The sequence below is a fragment of the Balaenoptera acutorostrata genome, chromosome 9, assembly GCF_949987535.1.
Source record: "Balaenoptera acutorostrata chromosome 9, mBalAcu1.1, whole genome shotgun sequence".
NCBI lineage: Eukaryota > Metazoa > Chordata > Mammalia > Artiodactyla > Balaenopteridae > Balaenoptera > Balaenoptera acutorostrata.
In genome coordinates this window covers 48,066,616-48,093,234 of record NC_080072.1, presented here as the reverse complement: position 1 = coordinate 48,093,234, position 26,619 = coordinate 48,066,616, and the positions used below count along the sequence as shown (strand labels likewise).

The 26,619-nt window shown below is 45.1% G+C and overlaps 1 protein-coding gene across 8 annotated transcripts in view; it reads right to left on the bottom strand.

Annotated features, from left to right (window-relative positions):
* The window catches only part of SCUBE2 (signal peptide, CUB domain and EGF like domain containing 2), a 72,378-nt gene that overhangs the window by 32,357 nt on the left and 13,402 nt on the right, over positions 1 to 26,619 (bottom strand). For 3 of the 8 annotated variants that reach the window (XM_057553484.1, XM_057553479.1, XM_057553477.1), the window contains 13 exons: positions 22,610 to 22,735; positions 20,117 to 20,233; positions 19,607 to 19,699; positions 19,296 to 19,385; positions 14,451 to 14,567; positions 13,370 to 13,492; positions 10,824 to 10,940; positions 9,343 to 9,465; positions 8,808 to 8,924; positions 8,462 to 8,548; positions 6,642 to 6,746; positions 4,032 to 4,187; positions 3,422 to 3,628 (listed from right to left, as the gene is read on the bottom strand). In XM_057553484.1, the coding sequence (XP_057409467.1) occupies positions 3,422 to 3,628; positions 4,032 to 4,187; positions 6,642 to 6,746; positions 8,462 to 8,548; positions 8,808 to 8,924; positions 9,343 to 9,465; positions 10,824 to 10,940; positions 13,370 to 13,492; positions 14,451 to 14,567; positions 19,296 to 19,385; positions 19,607 to 19,699; positions 20,117 to 20,233; positions 22,610 to 22,735 (1,578 nt within the window). The remainder of the gene's footprint in view (positions 1 to 3,421; positions 3,629 to 4,031; positions 4,188 to 6,641; positions 6,747 to 8,461; positions 8,549 to 8,807; positions 8,925 to 9,342; positions 9,466 to 10,823; positions 10,941 to 13,369; positions 13,493 to 14,450; positions 14,568 to 19,295; positions 19,386 to 19,606; positions 19,700 to 20,116; positions 20,234 to 22,609; positions 22,736 to 26,619) is intronic. The other 5 variants (XM_057553480.1, XM_057553478.1, XM_057553481.1 and 2 more) reach the window with 5 other exon arrangements.

Here is a 26,619-nt window from a genome sequence, read left to right as displayed (position 1 = left end):
CAATTAGACATCTACACATCTATCCTTCAGAAATACTGGACATGTGCACAAAAAGAAAATTCACTGCAGCATTATTTGTAACAGAAAAATCAGGAATAACTTGATTAAATGTCCACCAATAGGAGTATGGCTAATAAACACTGGTGTCTTAAAACAAATATAGATTAGGAAGCTTTAAAAGAAGTATGGTAGCTCCTCTGTTAGCATGGAAAGATGTCCATGATCTACCCTGTAGTTAAAAACAATACACAGCACTATTAAAACTGCATTGATATATTTTTTGTTTTTTTCACACATAAACCTACAGCCTATTTTCAATACAGCAGCCAAAGTTATCCTTTTGAAACATAAGTCAGAACCTTGTTACCTCTTCACTCAAATCCCTTCATTGGCTTTTCTCTCACTCAGATTCAGAGTCCTCACCAGGATTTCCACTCCCCACATGATCTGGCCCTCTGCTACTGCTCTGACTTTCTTCCTCTGCCCTCCCTCCCTCAGCTCTCATCATCTTGGCCTTCTCTCCAGCCCTCAGGGGTTTTGTACTTGCTGTTGGCTTTGCCTGGGACTCTTTCCCCCAGATGTCCCCATGGCTGGTTCCTCCCATCCTTCGCATCTCTGTCCAAATGACACTTTCCAATGACCACTGTCCCTGAACACAGTCTGTGTTTTGGGGGAGTACACTCCTCCTCACCCCTCCCCTTGCCAAAACAGAATTTTCTATTCTACTTCTCTGCTTACCTGTTCATCACCCCCTTACTACCATTTGCTACAGGATATATTTCCTTCTTTATTGGTTTGTGGCCTGTCTCCCTCCTCCAGAAATGTAAACTCAATGAGGGCTGAGATTTTTGCCCTTTTGCCTCATTATTGGATTCCCAGCACCTAGAATAGTATCCGGCACACAGTAGGTGCTCAATAAATATTTATTGAATGAGTAAATAAAATTTCATTTTTATACGTGCATAAAAACAGATGTGGAAAAATAAATGTGTGATTGGGAGCTGATGGGAAAGTTTCCATCCTAACTGTGTACATTTCTGTATCATTTGGACTATGCACCACTTAGGTAATTAAAAACTAAATAAAAAATATTTTAAAGGAAAAACATAATGGTCCCATCTCTCCTTCCAAGTGACTCAAAGCAGTCTTTGGGCTCTTTTCTAGAAACACAAAATAATTTCTAAAAAGAACTATCCTAGGTTTGTCTCCACTGCATGTGCCATCAGAGCTCAGAAAATACCAGTAAGCCTGGTTTTTATGATGTTCTAACACCATTAAATAGATCAGGAATATAAGACACACACACACACACACACACACACACACACACACACACACCATGGTTTGCCCGTGCCAGGAGTCTGCTGGGTAAAAAGCCTTTCTAACTAACACACCTGACTCCTCTTTACACCCACTTCCTCCCTCCAGCAGGAGAAAGGAGTTTCACTGGTAGTTCCTTGTGCTGTTTCCTTGACATGGTAAAATCTTTAACACTGCCGTCAGGTAGGGTGAACCTGATGTTGTGGACTACAAAATTCATCCAGTGCTAGAGGGAGCTCTTGAGACAAGATACATGGCCTCTCATGGAAGCAAATCCAACCTAACTCAGCGTGATAAGCATCTCAGGGACACGTTCACACACACAACAGCCACACAAACCTTGTACTGAGTGTCTCTCACCAGCTGTCACGGTCATGAGGCCCCTGTTAAGTAACTCCTGATCCTCACCCTGAGGCCTTTATTCCCCAGAAGCACACACATGGTAGTATTAATAATACTCTCACTGGGAGTTGTTCCACAGGGCCCTTGACACTAGCTTTTCCTGAACTCTTAACTGGCCATAAACCTCCCTGGTGAGCCTGCAGGGCCTCTTCCCACAGGACAGAAGCTGGGGGAAGGGGTGCAATTCAGCTCTGAGAGGCCAGAAGGAGGCTGGCCCGCCTATCCCTGACAGTTTCTGCAACTCACCCTGGAAAGCAGGGTGGCAACAGCCAACTCTCATCACCATTTTGGTATGGAAACTGGAACTCTTAGAATTTTCAGTGAGAACCAACCAACCAGCTGGGTTGTTCTTACCATTTTTTTTTTTTTTTTCTTTTTAGGAGAGTCAGCTGGAATAAAAGTCAAGACTATTTGAGAACCAGCCCTTGGTGGACAGTTACACTGATTTTACACATGATTTTCACTATGTTGTGGCAAAGCAACAGAGTTGGGCTGTGGACCTATTGCTGACAATTCTTCTGAACAAATGCCTCTGGGCTCAGCTTTGCTTCTTCAGAAACACTGGTTTATTACTCCTTAGCTCAAGCATCATTTCTCAGGCCTCATGATTCTAATGACACTTCAGAAAGGACATCAATTTACTCTGGAGGGGTCTGGTTATCGAAATTCACCTTTCTTGGGACCAGAGCACAGGCTTTGGAGTGGGACCATCCATGTGACCTTGAGCAAGAGCACTTATCCCTCTGAGCTCCAGTTTGCTCATCTGTAAAATGGAGATAATAATACCTACCTGGTAAGATTACTGGACGGATTGAATGAGGTCATGCAGATATAATGCTTAGTGTTACGCTTGTGACAGATGAGGATTCAACAAATGGTTACAGTATTACTGTAAAGAGAGACCCTAATTTCCCTCCATCAAAGACTTTTTAGGTAGAATCTCTCATAATTGCCCAGAACACTCTCTCACAACAAACAAATCTCAAGACTGACCACCCTGGAACGTCTTGCCCAGATTCCTCTTGCCTGGAACTTCATCAGAGGAATAGAATTGACATTGCTCAAGTTCCGGGCCTCAAGTTTAATTCTGATACATGCACACACACACATACACACACACCACCACCACCACTGCCACCAACAACAACAACATACACTGGAACTGACACTACTAGAAAGCTTGGGCCATAGCTCAGGGATCTCATAAGGCAGCTGAGCAACCCCCAGCCTTGCCTCTGCACAAAACTATGGACAGGAGTTTGTTCATCACCACCATGCGTCACACCAGAGGGATGATAGGGGAACTGTGATAGTGGAGTGTCGAGAAGGCTCATGGATGCCTTATACTTGCAGTCCTGCCCCAGTTGGGGGACCACAGTGCTTTGAAGACCACGGTCCCTCAGATCCTTAAGGGGCAACACTCCCTCTTCTCATCAACCCTGCCTCTTCCATTCTGTCCCTCAACCCAACAGACAGTTATTAAGTGGCAGGCACTATGCCAGGTGCTGGGGGTCTCCTGATCCTGTAGGCAAGGCCAATACCCACATGTAGTTCTCAAATGAGTGTGGGTGTCCCAGGTGTTCTCTGGAAGAAGCCTGGGGAGAAAGGATGGGCCAGACTTGCTTTTGGTTACCCTTAGTATTTTTGGAGCTCAAGACAGTTCTGTTAGCAAGAATGTCCCGGCCAGCAGGCCACTCACCACATTGGTTTCCTACATGGCCCTGACCCACTCCACAGGACTCCGCCCAGTGTTCAGATGTTTGGGGAGACTTTTTAGCCACTTCGAGGTCCACGCCTGAGAGCTGGAGGTGAAACTGCTCCCTGTGGGCAGCCTTCCGGAGCGTGCGGATGGCCTTCCGGAGCCGCTTCTCTGTTCGCTTTATGATGCAACTCGGATCACAAGAGGCTGCAGAAACGAGAGGGACAGCAGTGGAGGGGTCAGGCTGCAGGATGTGAGCACGTCCAGACCAGCTGCTGGACCCACAAACACCCACAGCTCCCTGTGCACAGCATGGGGAGAGGCTTGGAGCTGGGCACCTAGCAGGCTGGGCAGCATTCAATTCAAACAGAAATTTGTTGACCAAAAAGGTAGCTTTGGGTTTTGATGAAGCAGATAAAATCATCAGGTTCCAAACCAATTCAGTTTAGTTTGGGGGTGAAAAAAACAGGAGATACTTCAGTGGTTTCACTATTTCCACCCCCCCCACCCCACCCCCACCCCCCCCCCGCAAGAATGATGAAAAGTGAAAGGCAAAGAAATAAGGAGCAAGCTGTGAGAAGTCGGCAGCACAGACTGTTTTCAAACCAACCTGTCACCTCCTTTTGGTTAGTTTCAAGCTCAAACTCAACAGTGATAAACATTTCCTTAGGGGTGCTCGGTCGTCCGGGGGCTCCCGGGACTTGCTTGCCAGAGCTGCATGTAAGGTTTGCGTAGCGGAAGCTCTCTTTTACTGAGCTGTGCTTCTCTGTATGAAGAAACAAAATTATCGGAAGCCAAATCCTGGCAAAGCACTCAGCTGAACATTCGCTACAACTCTGTAAACATTTCATTAGAACAACTCTCAAGGGACTAGATGATTAACTCCATATGCCAAGACGCTGCAAGCCCTCAGCTTGGAGCAGGATGACACTTCAATCCTGAAGAACCAGTATTGCCACCTATATAACTTTACAATTTAGCTCTTGAAACTTTTTTTCATGAATAAATGCTGGATGTTTCCGACTGACCAGCCACATCTGTGGAACATGGGGACCAAAGGTTGTCTTGCATTCCTGACTGGTAATTTGTTAAGGTGCGTTCATGTTCTCACAGTTGGTTTCTTTAAAGCTGAACTATGATGTCTCAAGCAGGGGCTGAGGGGCTTCAAGTAAGGGACGAGCACAGGAGTAGAAAGGAAATTAACTCCTGCTTTCAGGCAAACTGACCTTGGAGTAATTCCAACCCAAAGGGAAAGCTGGAAAGCACATGAACAATGATGGCTCATTTTGAAATAACCAGGAGCAATAAATGGCACAAAGAATCAACAGAACCAAACAATATCATGAAGGCACGTAAGATGGGAGTGAAAGTGTTACATAAGGCAGGGCGTTGTGCATCCTCATTCCTGACTGGCCATCACTCCTCCCTCCATGGCTTCTAGTGAATCTTTTAACTAATGATTGTTAACCAGAACCAAAAAGCAGGTCCACATACCATCCACACAATTAACTAATCTTACTTTATTGAACTGAAGAATTATCTGTATCGTGTTCTTCTCTAACATTATAAGGATGTTCAAATCAGCAGGTCATCAGGACCAAAGGAAGGAGAAGGCAAATTAATCTTTCCCTAAAGATCTATCTTACCGTTTCAAAAGGCTAACTTCATATCTCAAACTGAACAGATGCTCATTCTGAACCTGTTTTCCTTTCCATTTTTCCATATCTTTTTTTTTTTTTTGGCTGTGTTGGGTCTTCGTTTCTGTGTGAGGGCTTTCTCCAGTTGCGGCAAGCGGGGGCCACTCTTCATCGCGGTGTGCGGGCCTCTCACTATCGTGGCCTCTCTTGTTGCAGAGCACAGGCTCCAGACGTGCAGGCTCAGTAGTTGTGGCTCACGGGCCTAGTTGCTCCGCGGCATGTGGGATCTTCCCAGACCAGGGCTCGAACCCATGTCCCCTGCATTAGCAGGCAGATTCTCAACCACTGCACCACCAGGGAAGCCCCCATATCTATTTTTTAAACTTTTTACTTTGAAATAAGCTTAGATGTATAGAAAAGTTGCTAAGAGAGTACTCAGAGTTCCCATATACTCTTCACCCAGTGTCCCCTAATGTTAGCATCTTACATTTACGCGTATCTTTATCAAAACTAAGAAATTAACATTAGTACAATACCATTAAGTGAACTATAGACCAAATCTATTTTTAAATAATGCTTTCCCCTCTGATTAAAAGTATAAATGCTCACTGTGGGGAATCTGGAAAATGCAGGAAAAAAATTAAAATCACTCATCATCCTTCCACCCACATATAACCAACTAATAAGGACATGGTGAGTTTTCTTTGTTTTTCTTCTACTCACGCTTTTTCTTATACAATTTAGGTCATATTAGATATATACAATGTTACTCTCTCTTTTTCCATCTTAGCATTATAACAAGAACATTTTCTAATGTCATTAAACATTCTTTGAAAACCCATAATTAATAGCTGCATAATATTCCATCAAATGGAGGTGCCCAAATTAATCTTGGTTAGTTACCTTAAAATAGGCAGTCAAATGTGACTAGAGTGATTTTGCATTTATTTGTTTGTACAATTTATTTGAGGGTAGATTGGGGGAAGAACCCTCCCTAATACATGACTCCTGATTTTTTTTTTATTCTCTAAAATTATTCTATGAAATAATACTGGAAATGTGAGCTGGGGAAGAAAGAGGAATGTTGGATTCTGCTCTTTTCATAAGGCCAGGTCTACTTGGAGAGTATTTGTTCTGCTGAAGCCAAATGGCATCACTGCCTCCAAAAACTAAATCCAGCAGGAAAGCTGGATATTACATCTTTGTTCATCAAAGATTACCCTTTCTGAGCCAAACCTTTTTTTCATTTCTTTGGATTCGGATTTTGGATTATATTAAGCAAACTCTAAGGTCTAGAAAATTTAACCCAGTATGATCACAAATTACTAATGCATTTTAAGCCCTCATTGATTCCTATTAACACACAGCTTTCCCCAGAGCTTCACTCTTTGTCCCCTGCAAAGGAAACCCTGAGGTATAACGCCAGAAGCATACGGAGGTGCCAGGTGAGGCTCTTCTTCATGTTATGAAGAGAGTCCACAGAGATTCCGAACTGTTTGATCCCATCTGAGTGGCTCGGCTCATTACAGGCCCCTTTCCCACCATGCAGGCAAGCTCCCTGCACCAGCCATCTGATTCCATACCTGGTAGTACTGGTCGCAGACCCTCGGGAAACAGATCAGCCTTTTTCAAACTACACTTGCCTTCATTTAGCTTAAAGGTTACACTTGTCCTGACGGTGGCGACATCTTCAGAAAGAAACAAGTGAGAGATGTTACCTTCAGAGGCAAAGGAATGGAAACACCAGTGGCTAATGGAGAGCTGTCCATTGCTGGAAGTACTCCCTGAGCCCCTCTCTTATGCTGAGACCAAGAAAGTTTGGGATTGGGGAGCGCCCGTTCCCAGGGACTGGGGGCACCAGAAGCCTCCTAAGAGTTACACTTATCACTCCATCTGAGATGAATCCAGGGCTCAAACATCACAAAGGAAGGGCCAAAAACGGCCTCAACAGTGAGATGAAAAATGAGGTCATTTCTGTGCCTTTCCAAGAAGGAAGGCCAGAATCCCCCAGTTCAAATTTGGGCAAGACAGCTGAGGGAAATGGAAGGGCAGATTCTCCTAAATAAGCCTGTCCTGGGAGGACAGGGCTGAGGGAGCCACCATTCCAGACAAGGATGGCACTCACTAAACGTGGCTAGGATTTTCAGGGTCTGTGAGGGAGCAAGTCCTACTTTGAGGGCCTCATATGGAAAATTCTGTTCTCCTTCCATGGTCAGTCTTAATCATGTTAGGCTCTGGAGCCAATGACCAGGATTCAAATTCCAGCCCTTCGACTTGTGATGAGAACTTGAGCAAGGTACTTAGTCTCCCTAAGCCTCAGTCTTCTCATCTGTAAAATAGACATAATTACAGTCCTTACATTACTGGGCTGTTGTGAGGATTAATGAGATAATGAAAAACAAAAAAATGTTTAGCTTACTGTCTGGTACATAATAAGAACTGAATAACTGTTAACCATTTGCTTGCTCACCCTTAGGGTGGCCTTAATTTCCAAGTGATCATCACTACGAGTTTTGGTGAAACAGACCGTGAAGTCCCCTCTGGCTGGGTCCAAACATCAGACAAGAGGGGCAGTGAAGGATAGTGCTTAAGACTCTGGACCCAAACTGCCTGGTCAAAATCCTGGCTCCACTATTTCCTATCTGAGTCACTCTGGATATGTTATTTCACCTCTCTGAACCTCAGTTTCTTCATCTGGTTAATGAGGATAACAGTAAAATTGCCCCAGAGGGCTGTAGTGTGGATTAAATCAGCTAATACATGTAACACAGCGGCCGGCATGTTTTAACTGCTCCATCAATTCACACGAGCTGTTATTATCATGCTTTGCGCCTCTATCTTTGCTTATATACATAATATGGACATCAAGAACCATTTCCTTATTCAGATGTTCACATGACATCATCACAGATGTCTGTCTAAATCTGGGAGGACAAGGCCTCTTAAAAGCTTTAAGTGTCCTTCTTTGTCTTTTGATAAACCAGAAAGGGTTTGGGCCCCTTTCCCTGGTCAGAATCCTTGCTCCCCTTGTCATGTCTCCACTGATGCCATGTGCCCCAAGCCCACATTTCCTGCCGAGCCTCTGAGGTGCTCTATGGTACAGGGAGTTGGGAAGACCTGCGTCTCCTGGTCCCAGAGCTACGTGGGCCTCTGCCCAATATGATGACCCACCAGGGCTGCACGGAGCCTTCCGGCACACAATGGACACTCAGTAAGTGTCTGTTATGTGGCGAGTCAGATCGCAGGCACCAAGGCTACAGGCAAGAACATCCTGTAATGTGCTTGCGGCATCAAAGAGATTAGGAGAAAAGAAAACAAAGCCAACGCCCAAGAACAGTATCCCACAGATGAAGCCCATTGAACACGGTGAGCCCCAGAGACAACACGCAGGTTTGGTAATTACCCCCGAAAGCGGAGTCATTTGATTTTTGCTGTTTGCTCCTCAGAGGAGAGGAAGAGCCGCAGGTGACAGAATAGGCCTCTTGCAGTCCTGACAGACAGAATGTGGATCGTCAGCAGGTAAGCAAGGTTACAGTCTCTCCCGGCGGCAGCTCAAGTCACCCGCAACCCCACTCCACGTGAACCACTAGAAAAGCCCCCAGAATACAGGGTCTCAGAGCATGGGCCTCCAGGGGTCAGGGGGCAGCTGGTCAAAGACCTGGAAGCCCTTTGAAGCCATCTAACACCTGAAGGCCAGGAAGGCCTGGCCCTGGCATGAGGACCTGCCCCAGGGCCTGGGACCCACTCACCTGAAGAGAGGTGAATGCCAGAGAGACATCTGAGGAAGCACCTGTCTCCTCCACCACTCTTACCACACTGCAGGGACACGTGGGGTGATACGCTAGTGGGCAGGACCCCCTCCACTTCTAGACAGGACAAAATACAGACACTTACAGAGAGAGAAGGTGTGACAAGGACGGCTGAGTCCCATGCCTCAAAGGCCCCAAGAAGAGAAGGTAGTGCCGACGCCCAGCACATAACACAGACACCACGTTTATTCCCCCCAGGGTAAAGGAGCGCCTTGTACTCTATTCTTTTCATGCAGAAAAGCAACCAGGGAAACAGAAGTGAGTTCCAACCTACGCAGAAGCACAGAAGGAAACGCCGAAGGGCCTGCAAAGTATCTCCTGTTTTTGAAGGATTTAAAGAACGGCTGCTGCAGCTCGGGGGAGGAGAATCAGTGGAGGACTGGTCAGCCGCACTGCGGGTCCAGTGGGACGTGGGAGAGTGCTGCTGGGCCAGCGGTGAGCCCGTGCACTGAGCCCGAGCCTCGGCGCCTCTTACCCACACAGTCTTTTTTATTCCAGTGGAGCTTGTGCGCAGAGTGGCACCGGCACTCGTAGCTGCCCACGGTGTTCACGCAGACCTGCTGACAGCCTCCGTTGTTGACGCTGCACTCATTGGTGTCTGTGGAGCAAAACGCTCTCCTGTCACAGCAGCCCACTGCTGACCTGGCTGACACTATCCCTCCATCGAGGAAGGAGCAGGAGGCGAGTCACACGGCTGAAGCTCACTGAACTAAGGGACGGTGCTGACCGCCTTCAGAATGTGCACTTGGCACCAGCTGACCCACTCCCCACTCAGTGGTCTTCCTGGCAGGAGCCTCACCAGCATGGTCTCAAGTTCCATTCTTGACCAAACATTTCCGCCAGTGAGGACACTCAGAAGGGGTCACACTCTATTTTCAGGTGTCAAATTCAGACACTGCACAGGCTTCCAGTTTAAAACTCCACCATCCTCCTGGGCTACATCCCAAGAGAGATAGAGAGGATTAGGATTCCCCACTTGGCAGTTCATATAGTTGGGATATAGATAAGAAAAAGGACTTGCACTAATCCCCATCAACTTGAGACTGAGTCCAGGTCAGAAGGTGACTCCAACTAAAACCCAAATACACGTCCATATTCAGGGAATATTTCCTTGGGGTTTCTTGACGGACTGGAGGGGCATGTGTTCAGCCACGCCAGGGATGTGTTGAAAAGGGGAAGAGAAACAACACTGTCTACAGCAAATCACAACTATCCATTCTTCTTAAGGACACAGGAAACAAGGACTGAGTAGGAAGTACTAAGGCCAGGGGTTCCCACATCCTCAGAGCCCCAAAATCACCTTGAAGCCCTAGACTTTTAGAATAAGAATCAGAATCTGTATTCTCAAAGATTGTTGAATGAATCTGATGATTAGAGAGAGCAGAGTGACGCCAAATCTGACTTAAGCCACAGTCTACTTAACTGTAAGGTCATGAGACATCAGAACATGTTGCTGCAAGGGCTCAGAGCAGGGAGATGGAGTCCACGGTCCCACTTCCAGCTCAGAGACCTGCACAAAGACCAGCTCAAAGAGCTCAAACCAAGCTCCGCAGCCAGTTCCTACGCACAGTAGGGCTGTGGAATCGTTTGGTGCACTGCCAAGCCTCTCCGAGGGCCGTGACTTTACTATCTTGGGAAGTTCCAGCGGACAGGGCACCAGCTCCTGAGAGACTCACCCACTGTCTGAGTACAACTGTATCAATAAAGTCCATAAAGAATTCACAGCTGAAAGAGCTCAGCTCTTCTCTCTGCTCCATTTCACACCTGACAAGTTAAAGGGATCAATGTGGGACGATTTCCCGTAGCAGCTGCTTCCCTCGAGTCGATGGACTCCCTACTACTGTACAGGGCTTGGTATGTCCGGTTCAGCCCCCAAGGTAGAAAAACTGGCCCTGATCTGGGGAAACCTTAGGAGTAAGGCCCAGCCTCATCCAACTCTAGAGGGATTCCACTCACCTCCACAGTGGGTAAAGCCATAGAGGGTGTACCCTTTGTTGCAAGCACATGCAAACGTGCCAGGGTGGTTGATGCAGCTGTGGTCACAGGTCCTATCCAAAGAGCATTCATCCACATCTGTAATTGTCAAAGGGAGAGGGGAGCTGAAACCAACTCTGAGGGACAGTGGAGAGAAGAACACACTTATAAGAACACCAGTTGCTGACCAATAACAAAAACAACAAAGTGAAAATTATCTATCAGTTCTCCCTGCTCACTTGTGTTAAACAAAGTGTTGAGCAGCCCACAATAAGTATACTCACAGCCAGGACCCTTATTTCCAAATTCTGTTGCACACTGCACTTGCCTAAAAGCTCAGTTGGTCTCTCTCACCCACGCTTATCTGCAGGGCTGAATAATTTAAAATATTTAAATGAAGTCAAATGAGATAACATAACTAAAAAGTGTTTGTAAACTATTAGGGTGCTGCCTGTGCATTATTACTGTTCTATTACTAATTGGTAAAGGAGCAATAGTAATTTTATAAGCTATGGCCAATCAAAAGGAGAAAACACTTGAGCTGGAGATAAATCTAGCTCCTATCTCTTTTGGGTCTTGCCAGAATTCACCTTCTGGCCCCAGGAGGCCAGTTGATCCTGGGTTTTAATGCCCTCTGCACTAAAACAATGCATTAACATTAATATCCTCAGTAATTTTCTATTGCAGGCACTGAAATGTGGTGCTTAAGCACCAAACAGGATCCTCTTGGACAATCCCTTGGCTTTGTTCCTCCTCCATGGTTCAGTCCCAGGGGGGGTCCCTCCCTTTCCGGTTCAGCGTGAAGGCATCCTTGGCTGCAGTTGAGGTCATGGAAACTAGCCTCAGGAGGCTGTATTTGTCAGTCTAATCATCTCTTCTTCCCTGGCCTGGTTCTTACATCTTTCCTGTACACTAGAATCTCAGTGCTTCACTTCCTCAACTCTCTGGAAGATTTTAACAGAGTTATGACTTCTATCTCCAAATGGATAAACCAGGACCAGCGCAGGACTCAGTGGAAGCCAACTAGACCATTGTTAGATCCCTTTTCAACACCAAACGTGCCACGAGAAACTATGTTAATAAAAAACAAACATTTGGAAGGGACAGGAGGAATGAAAAACACGAAATAGAAAAGGGCAAAATCTTACAAAACCTCTTCATCCGTAGCTTTTCCCAGAAGTCCTGACAATTTCTTTAGTAAGTTTGTTCTGTGTAAATATTTGTCCTACCAAGACTGATCAGTGAAAAATGAGAAAAAGTCCACTTCTTCTGTAGTAATTGATATCATTCTATGAATTCTTTTATTAATATCAGCCAGTTACCGAGAAAGTGGGCTCGTTCAGTAGCTGACTTTGGCTGCTCACAACAGGCTTTTGCTTTGTCAAAAAATGAGTAGATCGCTTTTCTAATTCCTTTTTAATGTGTTTACACAGCTTAAATAGTATTTCTTGCTCTATACATTATGAAACATTATGTGGAACAGCAAATTTTCCTTCCAAGTCAAACAGAAGAAAACTGTGCAGTAGTCATCTAGAGTGAACTCGCTGAATTTAAAGGGTGTGAAGTGTCTGACAAATTATGTACCAAGAAGAAAAAACCAAGAGAGAAACCTAATTCACACCGTAAGATTATAAAAAGGTAATGTTGCATCTTTATTATATGAAGTGAAATCAGATATTATTTTCTGATTTTGATTTAATTCTGGGATTTCTAACAAAATAAGTTAGGCTGTTCTTATTCTCAGCAATGGATCAGAAATAAATGATAGCACATCTTTCCTGAGAGTTTCTTTCTATATATCAGTGGGGAATAAAATGTGCTCATCTGAAAATATAAATGATGCCCCCAACCCAAAACAGCTTATCACTGTGCAAAACACTTATTAATATCAACAACTGCTACCCAGAGAAGTTCCCTTGCTGCGCCCCTTATATGGGAAGGATGTGTCTGAGAAGGGGTCTGAAATCCTGCCCAAGGACTGCCCAGCCTTTCCTCCACTTAATCCCTTCCCTCCCTCACCCCTACCCTCTCCCCAAACACCAAAGGCTGGTCATTCAAACAAGGCCTATAAGGAAGGGACCAACTGGTTGACCCCAACTTTTTGCTGAGAAAAGGTATGTTAACTAAATCAACATCTTTTTGTCACCAAATTTTGTTAGAAAATCCATAACATTAAAGGGAATTTTAGAAAGGGAAAATTATTCATAATCTCAACAGCCTAATGCAACCCTGCTTGCATTCTGTGATCCATTCCATTTCTAGCAGCGAGCTCCACTGTAATCACACCACATGGGTTCATTGAGGTGTTCTCTAATCATTAACAGCTTAATTTCCAAAATATACCTGTGAGCTACCTCAGTGTTTTTATTTTACTTAACAGATGAAATAAGTGAAGCACAGGGTGGAGGTTGGATTAATGACTCCGTAGAAAAGCCCAGCGAGCCGGTCTCTGCCCGAGCAGGGCTTCGTCTTCTCCAATCCAACCAGTGGGCATTACACAGCACAGCTAGCTATGTTTCAGCACATACCTTGGCAAGACTTCTCATCTGTTAATAATTTAAATCCCTTTTTGCAGCTGCAGTCAAAACTGCCCACGGTGTTTTTGCAGAAATGATCGCAACCTCCATTGCGCGTCTGGCACTCATCAATATCTGTAACAGTCAAGCATCGGCAAATCAGACAGCGATACTTGCCTCGTTATCCACAAATCCCTGAAGTGCTATTGTGTGTGCTTCATTATTCTCTGAAACAAAACAGACCCATAAAAGCATTTAAGGATGTTTGCTGATGTTTTTAAACTTACATATGTTCTCTTGTCTGGCTTAACCCATTTTGAAAGACAAGTGCCTGGTCCCCTGGAGAACTCTGACTTACACTGCCCCTCCCTTGACTAGCATCAAGGAAACAAGCTATGGGAAAGAACAGTGATGTCCTATTATATTCTCATCCTTGCACAAGTCTCTCAAGATAAGATGGCTTCCTTTCCTATACTTCCCATTCCAGTTTAATGATTAAAGTTATAAGGAACTAGAATATTTGTTTTGGCAAATTACACCACGATCAAATAGCCTCAATGCTTTTAAGTGATTTCTGATACTCAATTAATTTTATCTTTTCTCAGTTTCATCTGGTAACTGTTTATCTACTTTTTTATCACGTTAAAAAACTAAGCCTTTGTACTCTGGCCCATGAAATACTAGGTCTTCGGGGTCTCTATTCATCAGTACAAGTTAATGGTACAGTTATTCATTATTCTCTGGATAACAAACTTGGCTGTTATTTATATGATAATCTCTAGGCTGTTATTTATGATATGATGATATTATCTCCTGCAAATGAATGTTCCCTTGAACAACTGCTCTCTTCTAATAAGGCCACTGCCTGAAATGGATCATTTGATGTTTGTAGAAGCTGACCTTCTCAACAGTTAGTGTAATTAAACTGGTTCTAGTTAAGCTTACTCAGTTACAACCTTCTACTAGCCCAGGGAAGAAAAGCTTCCTTTTGATCAATATGAATCATAAGCAAATCTGGAGTCACTCAGGAGGTGTGGAGGGGAAGAGCTGCATTTACTCCCACACATTAGCCGCACGGAGAGGCACAGGCTACCTTTACAGGTCTTCCCATCCAACTGGAGACTGAATCCGACGGGACAACTGCAATGAACACCTGTCGAAGTATCCTTACAGGTGCGATCGCAGCCTCCATTGTTGACAGCACATGTTTCTGCCACGGAGGTAAGAAAAAGGCAGTTAGCCTCCTAAAGAAGTACTCACACAGCTGGGAAGAAAGGGGTATTGGTGCAGTGTTAATACTTGACAAAAATTCATGAGAGTCAGGAAGCGTGTGGGGTCCTCATGGTCACATCGCTAGCCTCTGCCACCCGCAGGTGAGCTAGAGGGAGGACAGGGGCAGCTCCGCCCCCCACCCATCTAAATAAGTGACATCTCCCGAGGAAGCCTGACAGGGTGAGAGAGGGGGAAAGATGCCTCTGCCAACCTGCTGAGCCTTTTTAGTGGCAGATCTGAAGCCACTAAAAGTTCCTGTTGATCGACAGCCAGTGACCTGCAAGTATGACCACATCTAGCAGCCTAGATGTGAATGCAAAACAGAGCAAAGGGGGATGTTCCTTCCTCTATCCTGAACCTTCTCTATTCACCATGTGTAATGGGCAAAGCAAGAGAGGGTAAACATCGCCCACCCCATCCATTCCCTTGCCGCAGACCAATGACTTCCTCCTGGCAACTGCCAAGTAACTCAGATTAGAAGTTTACCTTTCCTTGAAAGGAGAAAGACCTGTCATAGTTACATGAAAAAGCAGCCGCAGTTGTTAAATCATATCTATAGAGATGAAGAACAACAAGCTAATGGCCTTCTATTTCTGTATATCATGCATGAATTCTAAGCAATACACAAATGTTATTCAACATTCATTCAACGGTTAGCACTTAGGCATCCAGAAACTGATTTTACTTCCATAGCTACCTCTGTAAAGCCTCGGGGGTGGGGGAAGGCAAACTTAATTCTGATTAATTATGACAGATAGAACATGTATGTTTACCTCTGTTTCCTCACCAAACCTCATTAAAATGAGAGTAAATAAAGTTTTTAAAGTATAAATCCTTAAGGACAAATAAAAGACAATAGATGAAAGATGTCAAATCTTCTGGAAGTGGCATGTCAATGGAGGAACAGTAACTGGCATAGCAGAAAGTTAAACCCTAGCAGTGGGGCTTCCCTGGTGGCGCAGTGGTTAACAATCTGCCTGCCAGTGCTGGGGACACGGGTTCGAGCCCTGGTCCGGGAAAATCCCACATGCCACGGAGCAACTATGCCCGTGAGCCACAGTTACCGAGCCTGAGCTCTAGAGCCTGCGAGCCACAACTACTGAGCCTGCGTGCCACAGTTGCTGAAGCCCACGCGTTCTAGAGCCCATGCTCCACAGCAAGAGAAGCCACCGCAACAAGAAGCCCGCGCACCTCAACAAAGAGTAGCCCCTGCTCGCCACAACTAGAGAAAGCCTACACGCAGCAACAAAGACCCAACACAGCCAAAAATAAATAAAAATAAAATAAATTAATTAAATTTATTTTTTAAAAAAACCTAGCAGTCTGCAGAGTGATGCCAACAAGTGGTAAGCTCATCTGAGCCACAGAATCCCAGAGAGGCTAAGGAACTGGAGGTACTAAAGTTAGTCTAGAGGCAGAGGTGGGGATGGAGTTAAAAATAGGAAGATTGATTGAGAGTCTGTATAACAAATAGGCTCCCAGATCCCCATCTTAATTCCACAGCCCACAGCACATCCCTATTTGGACTAAAGCAGACAAATTTCTTCTCTGGAAAAGGGCACCAGTAACAGCAGAGGAGGCGCTGTCAGGTGAAAGTCTATACTGTGAAAAGAGACATCTCAAACTTTCACCCTCTCTGCACCCCAGTTCCCAGGACACTGGCAGCCAAGCCTAAATCCCCTCAGCAGGAGACTGAAGGATTCCTCTCCAGCCAAACTGACCGGCCCAAGTGAAAAGACCTATAGATTCTGGCATTTGAAGATCTCCAAATGAAATGACTAAGCCACTGCCTAGTCAACCAAGCATAAAGCCCACCAGTTGACAGAATATCCAAGTGGCTTTTCAATATTCCACTACTAAGTAAGAAAAGTCAGCCAAGGATCATCAGACATTTCAGAAAAGCCTCTAGTATGAAATAAATACACCAAATCAAACAAACAAGGGAAAAGGAACCTGGGGGAAACAAAGATAATACAGGGAACAACAGAGAAGTTAGAAAATCTTATTAATTTCCTCAGGGAGGTAAGAAAAGCATCCATGAAATAAGAACAGGTCCCTACAACAAAAGACCAAAGTAAAATTCTTAAAAAATTAAAATATGAAAGTTGAAATTTAAAAAGAACCCTATAGAAGGATTAGAAGAAAAAAATGAAAGATCTCCTAGAAAGTAGAACAAAAATATCAAGAAGAGAAAAAAGAAGAAAATTTGAGGAGCAATCCAGGAATTACAACAGCCAGCTAATAGGAGTTGCAGAGAGAAAGAGAAAAGTGAAGAAAGTTATCAAAAGAAAAATATAAGAAAATTTGTTGGAACCAGGGGATGCGAATGCCCCTCTTGAAAAGGCCTACTGAGTGCTCAGAATAACAAGTGGGACAAATCCCACAGTGTGGACATTGTTGTGAAATTTCAGATCACCAGGGACAAAAAGGGGACCCTGAGAACATCCAGAGAGAAGCTCTCGTAGGTTCCATACAAGAATAAAAGTGACTTAGACTTCTTGAAAGAACACTGAATGCTCAAAACAATAGAGTGCTATTCAAAACTCTGATGGAATATTTTTCCCAACTTTGAATTCTATCCTGAGCCAAATTCTCAAGAAAGGGTGAAGGTAGACTATAAAGGCATTTTCAGGTATGCAAAGTTTTAAAAAAATCTATATCTACCCATGTAAACTAACAAAAGAGAAGACATGGGATCCACCAAAACAGGAGCATGGGCAAGGGAATTCCCAGGCTGTCGCTCAGGGAAAGGCCAGGATGACAGATGTGCAGCTGCTAGAGCAGGGTGGAAGCCTCAGAAGAGACTTTTTAAGAAGAAAGTAGAATTGATAAGTTACCTGCTGTATTTGAACACATTGTAAAGGTTTTAGAGCTCTGCCAGAAATTTGCAAAAAACTTGGTAAGAGGTACTAAGAAAACTAAGCAAACAAAGAAAATATGATCATAGCACATTACATGACTCAGGGGTGAATAATATTTAGATATTCATAATATGTAAATTGTGATTAAACTATATTAAGGGTATGGGGGAGGGGGACAGAAGAGAGATATAACTTAGTCTTCTGTGGTAGGAAGTCAAAAGCTAATATCTAAAACTGACACATCAAAAGAATTCCCCGGCGGTCCAGTGATTAAGACTCCGCACTCACGTTGCCGAGGGCGCAGGTTCAATCCCTGGTCAGGGAACTAAGATCCAACAAGCCGTGCAGTGCGGCCAACAAAAACAAAAACAAAACAAAACAAAACAAATAAAACCTGACACATCAAGAAATAACTGTAGGACTTCCCTGGTGGTGCAGTGGTTAAGAATCTGCCTGCCAATGCAGGGGATACAGGTTTGAGCCCTGGTCTGGGAAGATCCCACATGCCGCGGAGCAACTAAGCCCGTGTGCCACAACTACTGAGCCTGCGCTCTAGAGCCTGTGAGCCACAACTACTGAGCCCGCATGCCACAACTATAGAAGCCCGTGTGCCTAGAGCCTGTGCTCTGCAACAAGAGAAGCCACCGCAACGAGAAGCCTGTGCACCGCAACAAAGAGTAGCCCCCGCTCGCTGCAACTAAAGAAAAGCCCGCACACAGCAACGAAGACCCAACGCAGCCAAAAATAAATAAATTTATAAAAAAAGAAATAACTGTATACACTTCCCTTTTCAGAAACATGTGGGAGGGGGAGTCAGGAGAAGAAGAAACAACTAGGAGAATTGAAAATTGTGGCCCCTGGCAAATGCCTAGTTAGGAGACAGGGAAATGATGTATTGCATTACAAGCTTAATAGTGCTAATTAAGTTTTTAAGGTTTTTATATTATTCATATGTACTATTTTAAGGCAATTAAAAATAATAATTTTAATAGGGCAGAAAAGAGCTCAGAAATGTCACCTGCCTGGTAATCAATGGCTGCTTAATAGCTTACCTATTAAATCCAGAAGCTATCGAAAGATCAGTTTTGTTGAGGCCAGGCCGAGCTTTCTCCAGAATAATAACGTCAGATGATCTGATGCCCTCCCTCCCAGCCACCGCTGAATGTCTACAGTCACCTCCAGCTCCAGCAGACCGGCTGCCAGACCTTCCTGTGTCCCCAGCCAAGTGCCACTCTTCTCCATTCATCTCTTCTGCCATTAATATGGGCTGAGTCCGAAATAGAAGACTCAGTGGACAAAAACCCAGCCAAATTGCCATATGCTAAATAGGGGCTGCCCACAATGCCTCTCTCGTCACAGTTACTCAGAGGGGGGGTGGTCTGACATGCACTGACCACCCACTAAGTCCCAGACAGCGGACTCTGGGCACTTTTGCACATTATTGTCTTAACCGAGCTTCCTGATAACCCTAAGAGGTCGACTGTATTACATCCATTTTAGAGGAAGACCAGGACACAGCGGCTCGGGACAGTTTGCCCAAGTCTCAGTGCAAGTATCAGCAGCGTTATGGCGCTAACCCAGTTATGCTGATGGCTGGGCCGGCGCTCTTCCCACAATACCAGGGGTCCTGGATGGTGACTAAGCAATAGCAGTGAGTGGAGAACAGACACACCCTGGCTGGACAGGAGCTGCTGACTCTAATCCAGCTGGTCTGAGGGCACATGGGCCCCAGGTTCAGGTCTGATGCAGTAAGTTGGGGAGGGAAAGGGACATCAGTGGTGGGGGAGGGCGGGGGAGGCGCCTACCCATGAGCAGCCGCCGTTTCACCCGTTTATCCCCATCCGCCACGGATGTGGCATTGCTCTCCATCACCTCCGGGGCAGCGTCCTCTCGCTCTGCAAGAGATGCAAACAGCACAGTTCTCAGACTGAATGAGTCAGATTGTTCATCCCCTGCACAACCACTTCTGTGGAAATCCCAGACATGAGAACAATGTGAGAAATGTGACTCTGTTCATTCAATAAAAATATGTTGTAATGAGGCTCTGTGCTAAATGGCCTCAGAGCCTTAATAGACATTAAATATGGAAAAGATTTTTTTATTCTACTGTACTAACCAGAGACCTTGGGGAATGCAAGCTTCAGATTCACTCCAGAACCCTCGGTCCAGGACAAAAAGAATCTTGGATTGGGGAACATCTGAAATGGAGCTAGCAAAGAACACGCCATGAAGGGCAGGGCAGGCAGACATCCCACCAGAAATATGCAACCCTGGCTGCTGCTGATGGCAAAGGCCACCTGTCACCATGAACAGCTAGCTTTAACTTTGCGTTACCCTGGCCTCTTGGGATGTGTTGTTCCGCTCTCCAGAATACCAGCTTCAGGAGCAGCCTAGTCCAGGAGAGGAAAAAGGGCTTTCCACGGTCTCACAGGGAGAAAGGGGCCCCCAGTCCGGGCCTGGACTACTTCCACTGCCACATGTGAGGCAGCATGGGACATGCTTGAGGGCATATGCACTGGAAACACCCTGCCTCTAGTACTAAACAATATTAATCGTTAGGGTTAGGGCTGGGTTGGGGTGAGCAGGCTGGGGAAGACCCTAACCCAGTGTTGGGGTCACCATTCACCAAGGCAGCTCCTTCCATCCGTGTGCATCTTGTACTGGGGATGGCAGCTACACTCTGGGCCTTCTGCAGTGTCCTCACAGGAGTGATGGCATCCACCGTTTCCATGGTTACAGGTCACTGAAAGGAAAATGAATCAAACCATAAAGCACGGAGATTTCCACAACTGAGGCTGTGTTTGTTCCAGAAGACCTCTGATTTTCATTCAGGAAGTATTCGAGCACCTAGCATGTGCTAGGAATTGTGCATAAAAGAGAGAACCTTGACTCAGACCACGTCCCTGTCTATATCAACAGGTAGTCACAATATGACTTGTAGAAACGCTGAATGACAGATTTGAGCAACGTTATACAGAAAGATAGACATGGGAAGGTCAGGGGAGATTTTTCACTATTTAAAGGAAATTATACCAAAAGATTCCAAACTACTGCTTTGCTCTATCACGAGAAGTACTAGGGCGTTTGGAAATGCTGTAACACTTTACGTCTGGAACAGGCAATATTTAATTTGCATGTATATGTCAGGATTTCTCTCATCAGATTCCATCTGGATTAGTTAAAAGGGAGGGTAATCAGAGGAAATGATGACTCTTTGCACACAGTTAATGCAACATTAACCAATAATTACAAAGACTATGTATGTATGAACACATCGATGACAAGCCAAGGGGGAGAAAAAGCCAACTACAAAACTATCTATTCATCAAACTCAACAGTGGTTACCTCTGGCAAAGGAAATGGCAAAGGAAAAGGGGGAAATGTTATATGTTTCTTTGGACTGTTTAAATTCTTACACAACCATTTTTAATTTTCTAATTTAAAAGAACTGAAAACATATTTGTGCTGTGAGAAAAAACTGTTCTGTGACTATAGCTGTGTAAAAATTGTGTATGCATATCAACAACAAAATAGGAATATGAAAAAAGCAAAACAACTGATTATGTGGTGGAATTCTGGATTTTTTCTTTATTATATCCTCAAGTTTTATAATATCTGAATATAATCTTATAATATTATTTGAGCAGTGATACCTTAAAAACTTTTTAAATTTTTAAAAATAAGTTTTCAGGTATTCTACTGGCTCCCAAAAAGCTGTAAAATGCTGATTCTCACTCCACAGGTGACTCTCCTGTGGAGACCTGGGTCCTCCTTTTGAAGACAGCTGGAGCCAGCCCCACTTTTAGGGGCCATGTGAGGCTGTCAGAACCTGTTGTTGGTGACGGTGGCATCAGCCCTGGTTTGTCAGGCTTTGAGGTTGCACTCTGGTTTGCGATGGAGACAACGGAGAGAAGTCTCTCACCGACGAAACTGCCTCTCCTTCTCTTAACCACTGAGGTCTATTCACTGTAAACAACCATCCCCAGCAAACTGCAGGCGTCTTCTAGAGGGTCCATGACTTTGGGAAGAGTTCCTACAGGGAAACCCTCAGTGTTTCCTCTGGCGTAAATAGTGGTTTAGAAGCACCTTTAATGGCCGGTTGTTTCCTATTACCCATTGGAGCTATTATTGTGTTTCCTCATCATGTGGCACCTGCATCTGGACTGTGTACACCATTCATTGACTCATCCATTAAACAAATGTGGATTGAGCACATCCAGGGGAAGACTGAGAGGCAAAAATAAGACAAGATCCCTGACTTGGTGGGGCTCGTAGCTGGGGAGACAGACACATAAATTCAACCCCAGATTCAACCCAGTCGTGTGGTTGAATCAAACACACGATTCAACCCCAGAGTGCCACGCGCTATCATCGAGGAATAAACAGCGCTATGGGCGCCAAAATACAAACTGGCTGCCTTGTCTGAGGCCGTCGGGGAAGGCTTCTGAGGTCATGTAGCATGGTGACTAGGAGCACAAGCCTTACAGTTAGGCAGGCCTACGTGTGAATCCTACATTTGCCACTTACTTCCTGTGTGACCTTGCAGCTTTACCTTCTCCACGATTTTCTCCACTTAGCTCACAAGGTGGTGACGGTGAGAATTAAATGCAATATGGCACCTCTTTAGACAAGGCTTTGCACATAATAAATGCTCCCCCAAAGTAGCTATTATCTTTATCATGATTAGAAGTTAGGCAGGAGATTAAAAATTGAGCGAGAATTCACCAAGCTAGGAAGGAAGGAAGGCTTGGAAAAGCCTTGGAGGCATGAAAGAATGGAGGCTTTCTCCAAAAGCCAGGAGTTTGGTGTCTGGAGAAAGGAGGCTGATGAGGCTTGTGTAAGAAGCGGGAATCAGGTACCAAAGAGCTGCCAGATGAGGAAATTTGACTCTATTCTATGGGAACAGGGAGACCTGGCCCCCAACATTCACACTCCTTACTCCTGAGTGTTATTTCCTTCCGACTGGTTCTTTTAGAAAACATCATTTCCCTTCCCTACAGGAGATCACCCTCAATATCTCACGTGACTGCCTTCCCTGATGTTTCTGGTGCTGGGCTGCACAAGACAGCCTCTGGGGTAGGACGGTTCCCAGCACAGCTGTGTGCCAGTCTGTACTTACAGGTGCAGTCTCTCTGGTTCTTGGCCAGCTCAAAACCAGGCCTGCACTCGCAGGCCACGCTGCCCCTCGGGGCCTCCTTGCAGATGTGACTACAGCCGTGATTCTTATTCATGCAGCTCAGACCCTCTGCAAAACAGCAGCACGCAGCCAGTGACCAGGTTGCAACAGAATCCTGACCCCGGGAGTGAGGCAAGGGTCTGGGGGGTGGGCCACAGACCTGCCTGCCTGGGTGTCCATCAGTCCCACATTTTAAAAGAGTACGTCATTCAAATGAAGCCAGGTCATTTAACAGAGATACGAAAACTTTCTTATGTCACCCAAGAGATAGGATGTTTCAATTCCCCTAAAGAGGTAGGAGCTCTCCCAATACACTGAAAAGAAAGTACCCACCAGGAGGGAATTCCCTGGTGGTCCAGTGGGTAGGACTCCGAGCTTTCACTGCTGAGGGCCTGGGTTGAGTCCCTGGTCGGGAAACTAAGATCCCGCGTGGCGTGGCCAAAAAACTTAAAAAAAAAAAAAAAGTACCCACCAGGAGCTCTCTGTTGGGTGTGGAATCAGAACCTGTGGACCCCAGGAACATGTCCTCAGACTCTTATCTCTGCCATGCTGATCAAGAATACAAACAGAAAAGGAGAATCTCTCTACAAAAATCTGCAGAGAGACTGATGAAGATTCCCAACCTTTTCACATATTCTTGAAGATGACTTTCAGAAAATTTCAACCCTCCACTCTACCCCCACCAAATCCACACTTTGGAGGTGACTGTGACTACTGTATTTCAGCATCACCCCATGGACACCTGCCCAGGGACCTCTCTTATGTGACCACCTTCAGTTAGTCCCTGGGCCGTCCCTCAGTGGGCTTGGAGGACAACAGCAGAGAGAACAGAGAGAGACCTCATATATGTGGTTTCCTTTTGCTGCTGTAAAATCCTTCTCAAGTATACTGTAGTTTTCATTAGGCCCGATCTCGTGGTAACTGTGGTAGGAAAGGGGGTTATTTTCCTGGATGGTTTAACATGCATCTAAATGATGGGGTCATAGCAAAGTAGACACCTGTGTGGTTTGCCAGCATCAGGCCTCTTCTCAGTACCAATTCTTTAGGGGGCTCTGCCGCCTCCCAGCACTCTGAAGGAACTGTTATCAAACCCAAGAGTAAACTCAAAACCTCTCCTTGGTTTGTACAACATTAATAAGTACGTATTCATGTGATGCTTCTTTGCATTTGTGCAATGTTAACGCTAAAACATCTTTAAGAGTAGGGATTTTGTTCTCATTGATTCTCCACTAACAAGACATTTTCTAATACTGGAAGTGGCACTGTTTTAACATGAGTACAAAAAGCTTTCATTCAGCTTCGCTAGGATCCAATACTGTTCCGTATTGTGCCCCTAAAACCTTAGCCAATTGGTTCTAATGAAGTCAAAAGTCATTTCTCTCCAGTTCTCACCATGGGGCCGTTGATCTGTGCTTAACTGGAATGATTGTTTTAATACAAACAGATGTCATTCCTATTCCAAAAGACAGAGCAACAGTTAATACATCCCATATTCTCTTAAAACTATCTTGTTTTTTATCTGACAGTTACAAGCTGTTTGAACTCCACCACTCAATCTGCTGGAAGTTGCTGGGACTCGTTCACCCGTGCCAAGGGCTGCTGTCAATTAACACAGAAAGAAGCTTGCACGGGGTCAGTGGAAAGCTCTCTCTTTGCTCTGGCCGGTGACTTCTGAAGGTGCTATTTGCTCCCAGTAATAAGATGGCACAGAAGGTAAGAGTTGCCTCCAGAAGCAGCGTCCTGTCCTCCTAGGAAGGCCCAGCAAGCATTACCTTTGTTCTTGGATCAGCAGAACATTTGAAATAATAGGGTCCAGGAGCACCCAAGGGTACGCGTAACAGTGCCCAAGAAAAGGCAGCAGTAACATCTGCGAGGTACACTCCTAAACAGGTCAGCTGCTTCTTCCTCCTCTTTTTCTTTTTCATTCTGTTTACAAGTCTGTTCAGACATTTGCAAAGTGACCTTTACTGCCTCAGGGCAATCCATTTACACAAGAGATATTTAGTAAGAACTGATTGTGTGCCAGATACCATGGGGATACAAAGAAGTTGCCCCCTGATGTCATATCATATCAAGCAAGACCTAAAGTTACCAGGAGACATCGGAGGTTTAAATGGCTCTGGAAATGCTAAGGGCTTTTTAAGAGGTGACCCCGAAGCTTTTCACAGTCCCCTGGCTCAAAACAAGGTCACTGCTAGGGGTGGCAGATGGATCTGGTCCAAACTGGGAGGCCCAGCTATGGTTCTGGCTCCCCCAGAAACTGCCCTGGCAGTCCTGTTTCTGGTCGTTAGTTCACCAGGAAGGAAACAGCTCAGAAATGTGAGAAATATCCCATTCTGGTGGTCCCCAGGCTGAGGGTCTCACTGAAGAATATTTCTGGAAACCAAATAAAAATATGCCTTGCAAATAGGGCAAGAAAAGGGGGAAACAGCCTCTGCTGGGAGCACAGCCTCCTCCTCACTAACCTGACACCTTCCTTACTACTCTAAAAAGGCAGCAGTGCAAACATCTAAAAATACTCTTGGAGCGGACAAAACAAAAGAGGAATGCTCATTTTGAGAGCCTGAGCTCCCATGAATAGGCACAAAGGCAGGCTGGGGTGGTGTGTCTCCCTCTAGCCTACCCCCATTACATGGGTGAAAACACACAGTCTCTTTATCAGAGCTTTGGGGTCTCTAAGGATGAGAAAAACACAATAGCTTGAGTTTCTCTCAGAATCAGCTATTAAGATCCCCTATATTAAAGAACATTTAGTAAATAATTATTAAAAACAACAACAGCTACACTAGAAAATACTAGCTTGCGGTGTTTACCTTCTTTCAACCATCTTCAGAGTATCAGCTGTGGGTTTTAACGTCTATTTTAATACAGTTTCTAAGGGTTTAATATGCACATCAAGGAGGAAACCCTACAGGAACACTGTTTATAGATGGCTCTATTTGAAGAGTTAAAACCCTAGGATGGAAGGGGGCAGCTGCAGACCGCTCCAATCTGCTGGCTCATGCTGCCGTGAATTTGCCCAGCAATCGGGTTGAAACACAACAGAAAATCACAGAGAGTGCTTCCAGACCACAACTCAAATTCTTGCATTTTGGTTTTTAGCTCCAGACAAATATGCTCATTTTAAATACTCTTCAGGGGTTCTAAGAATGTCTGAATTGTAGAAAACACAAATCGCGGAAAGGAACTGCTCTTGTATTTACTTCTGGTGTGAGAAGACCGGGTCTGTAATCAGTCTGGGGGGATTGCAGCCTTGTCCAGTCTGGGACAGGAGAAAGGGGCTGAGCCACTGCTCTGGAAGAGCGAGGGTAAGAGGTGATCTTAACCACCGAGAGTGGTTGGACCCGTACTGGGGGTGTTCAAGCCCTGGCTTGACCTACAGGGCGCCACCCCCCTCCCCACCGCCTGAAGAGAAAGCCAGAGTGACTTTCCAGGAAGCAGCTGTGAGCAACCAAAAGGGAGAGGCCCTGAGATCCAGATCATTCGTGCTGCTGGCATCTTAGTTCAGCCTCTGACCAGAGGCAGAGCTCACCCAAGAGTCCAGAGAACCCCGGCAGGAAAGTGAAAATGAAACCTAACTGCTACTTAATCAAGGGTCGCACACCTGTATGAGATAAGAGATCCACCTGATTAGGGTCGGAGTCTATGACCACCCAGCTTCCACACTGACAATGAGCAGGCTTGGGGAAAAAGAGCCTCCGACTCCTCATTTCTCTGACCCTTCTTCTTAGTACCCAAACAGGCCTTCTGGTTAGGGATAAGAAAGGGGCCATCACTCTTGGAAAATGAGGCAAAAGTCATCTTCCACAAAGAAACCCTTGAAAAATCACTAAAACCACCACGATTAAAACAATAAATCTACAAATCTACAAATAGTAGAAGAACTGAAAATCACCACATTCTTAAGTTATGAGGATGAATACGCAGCACATGCCAAAAGGAGTTAATAGTCT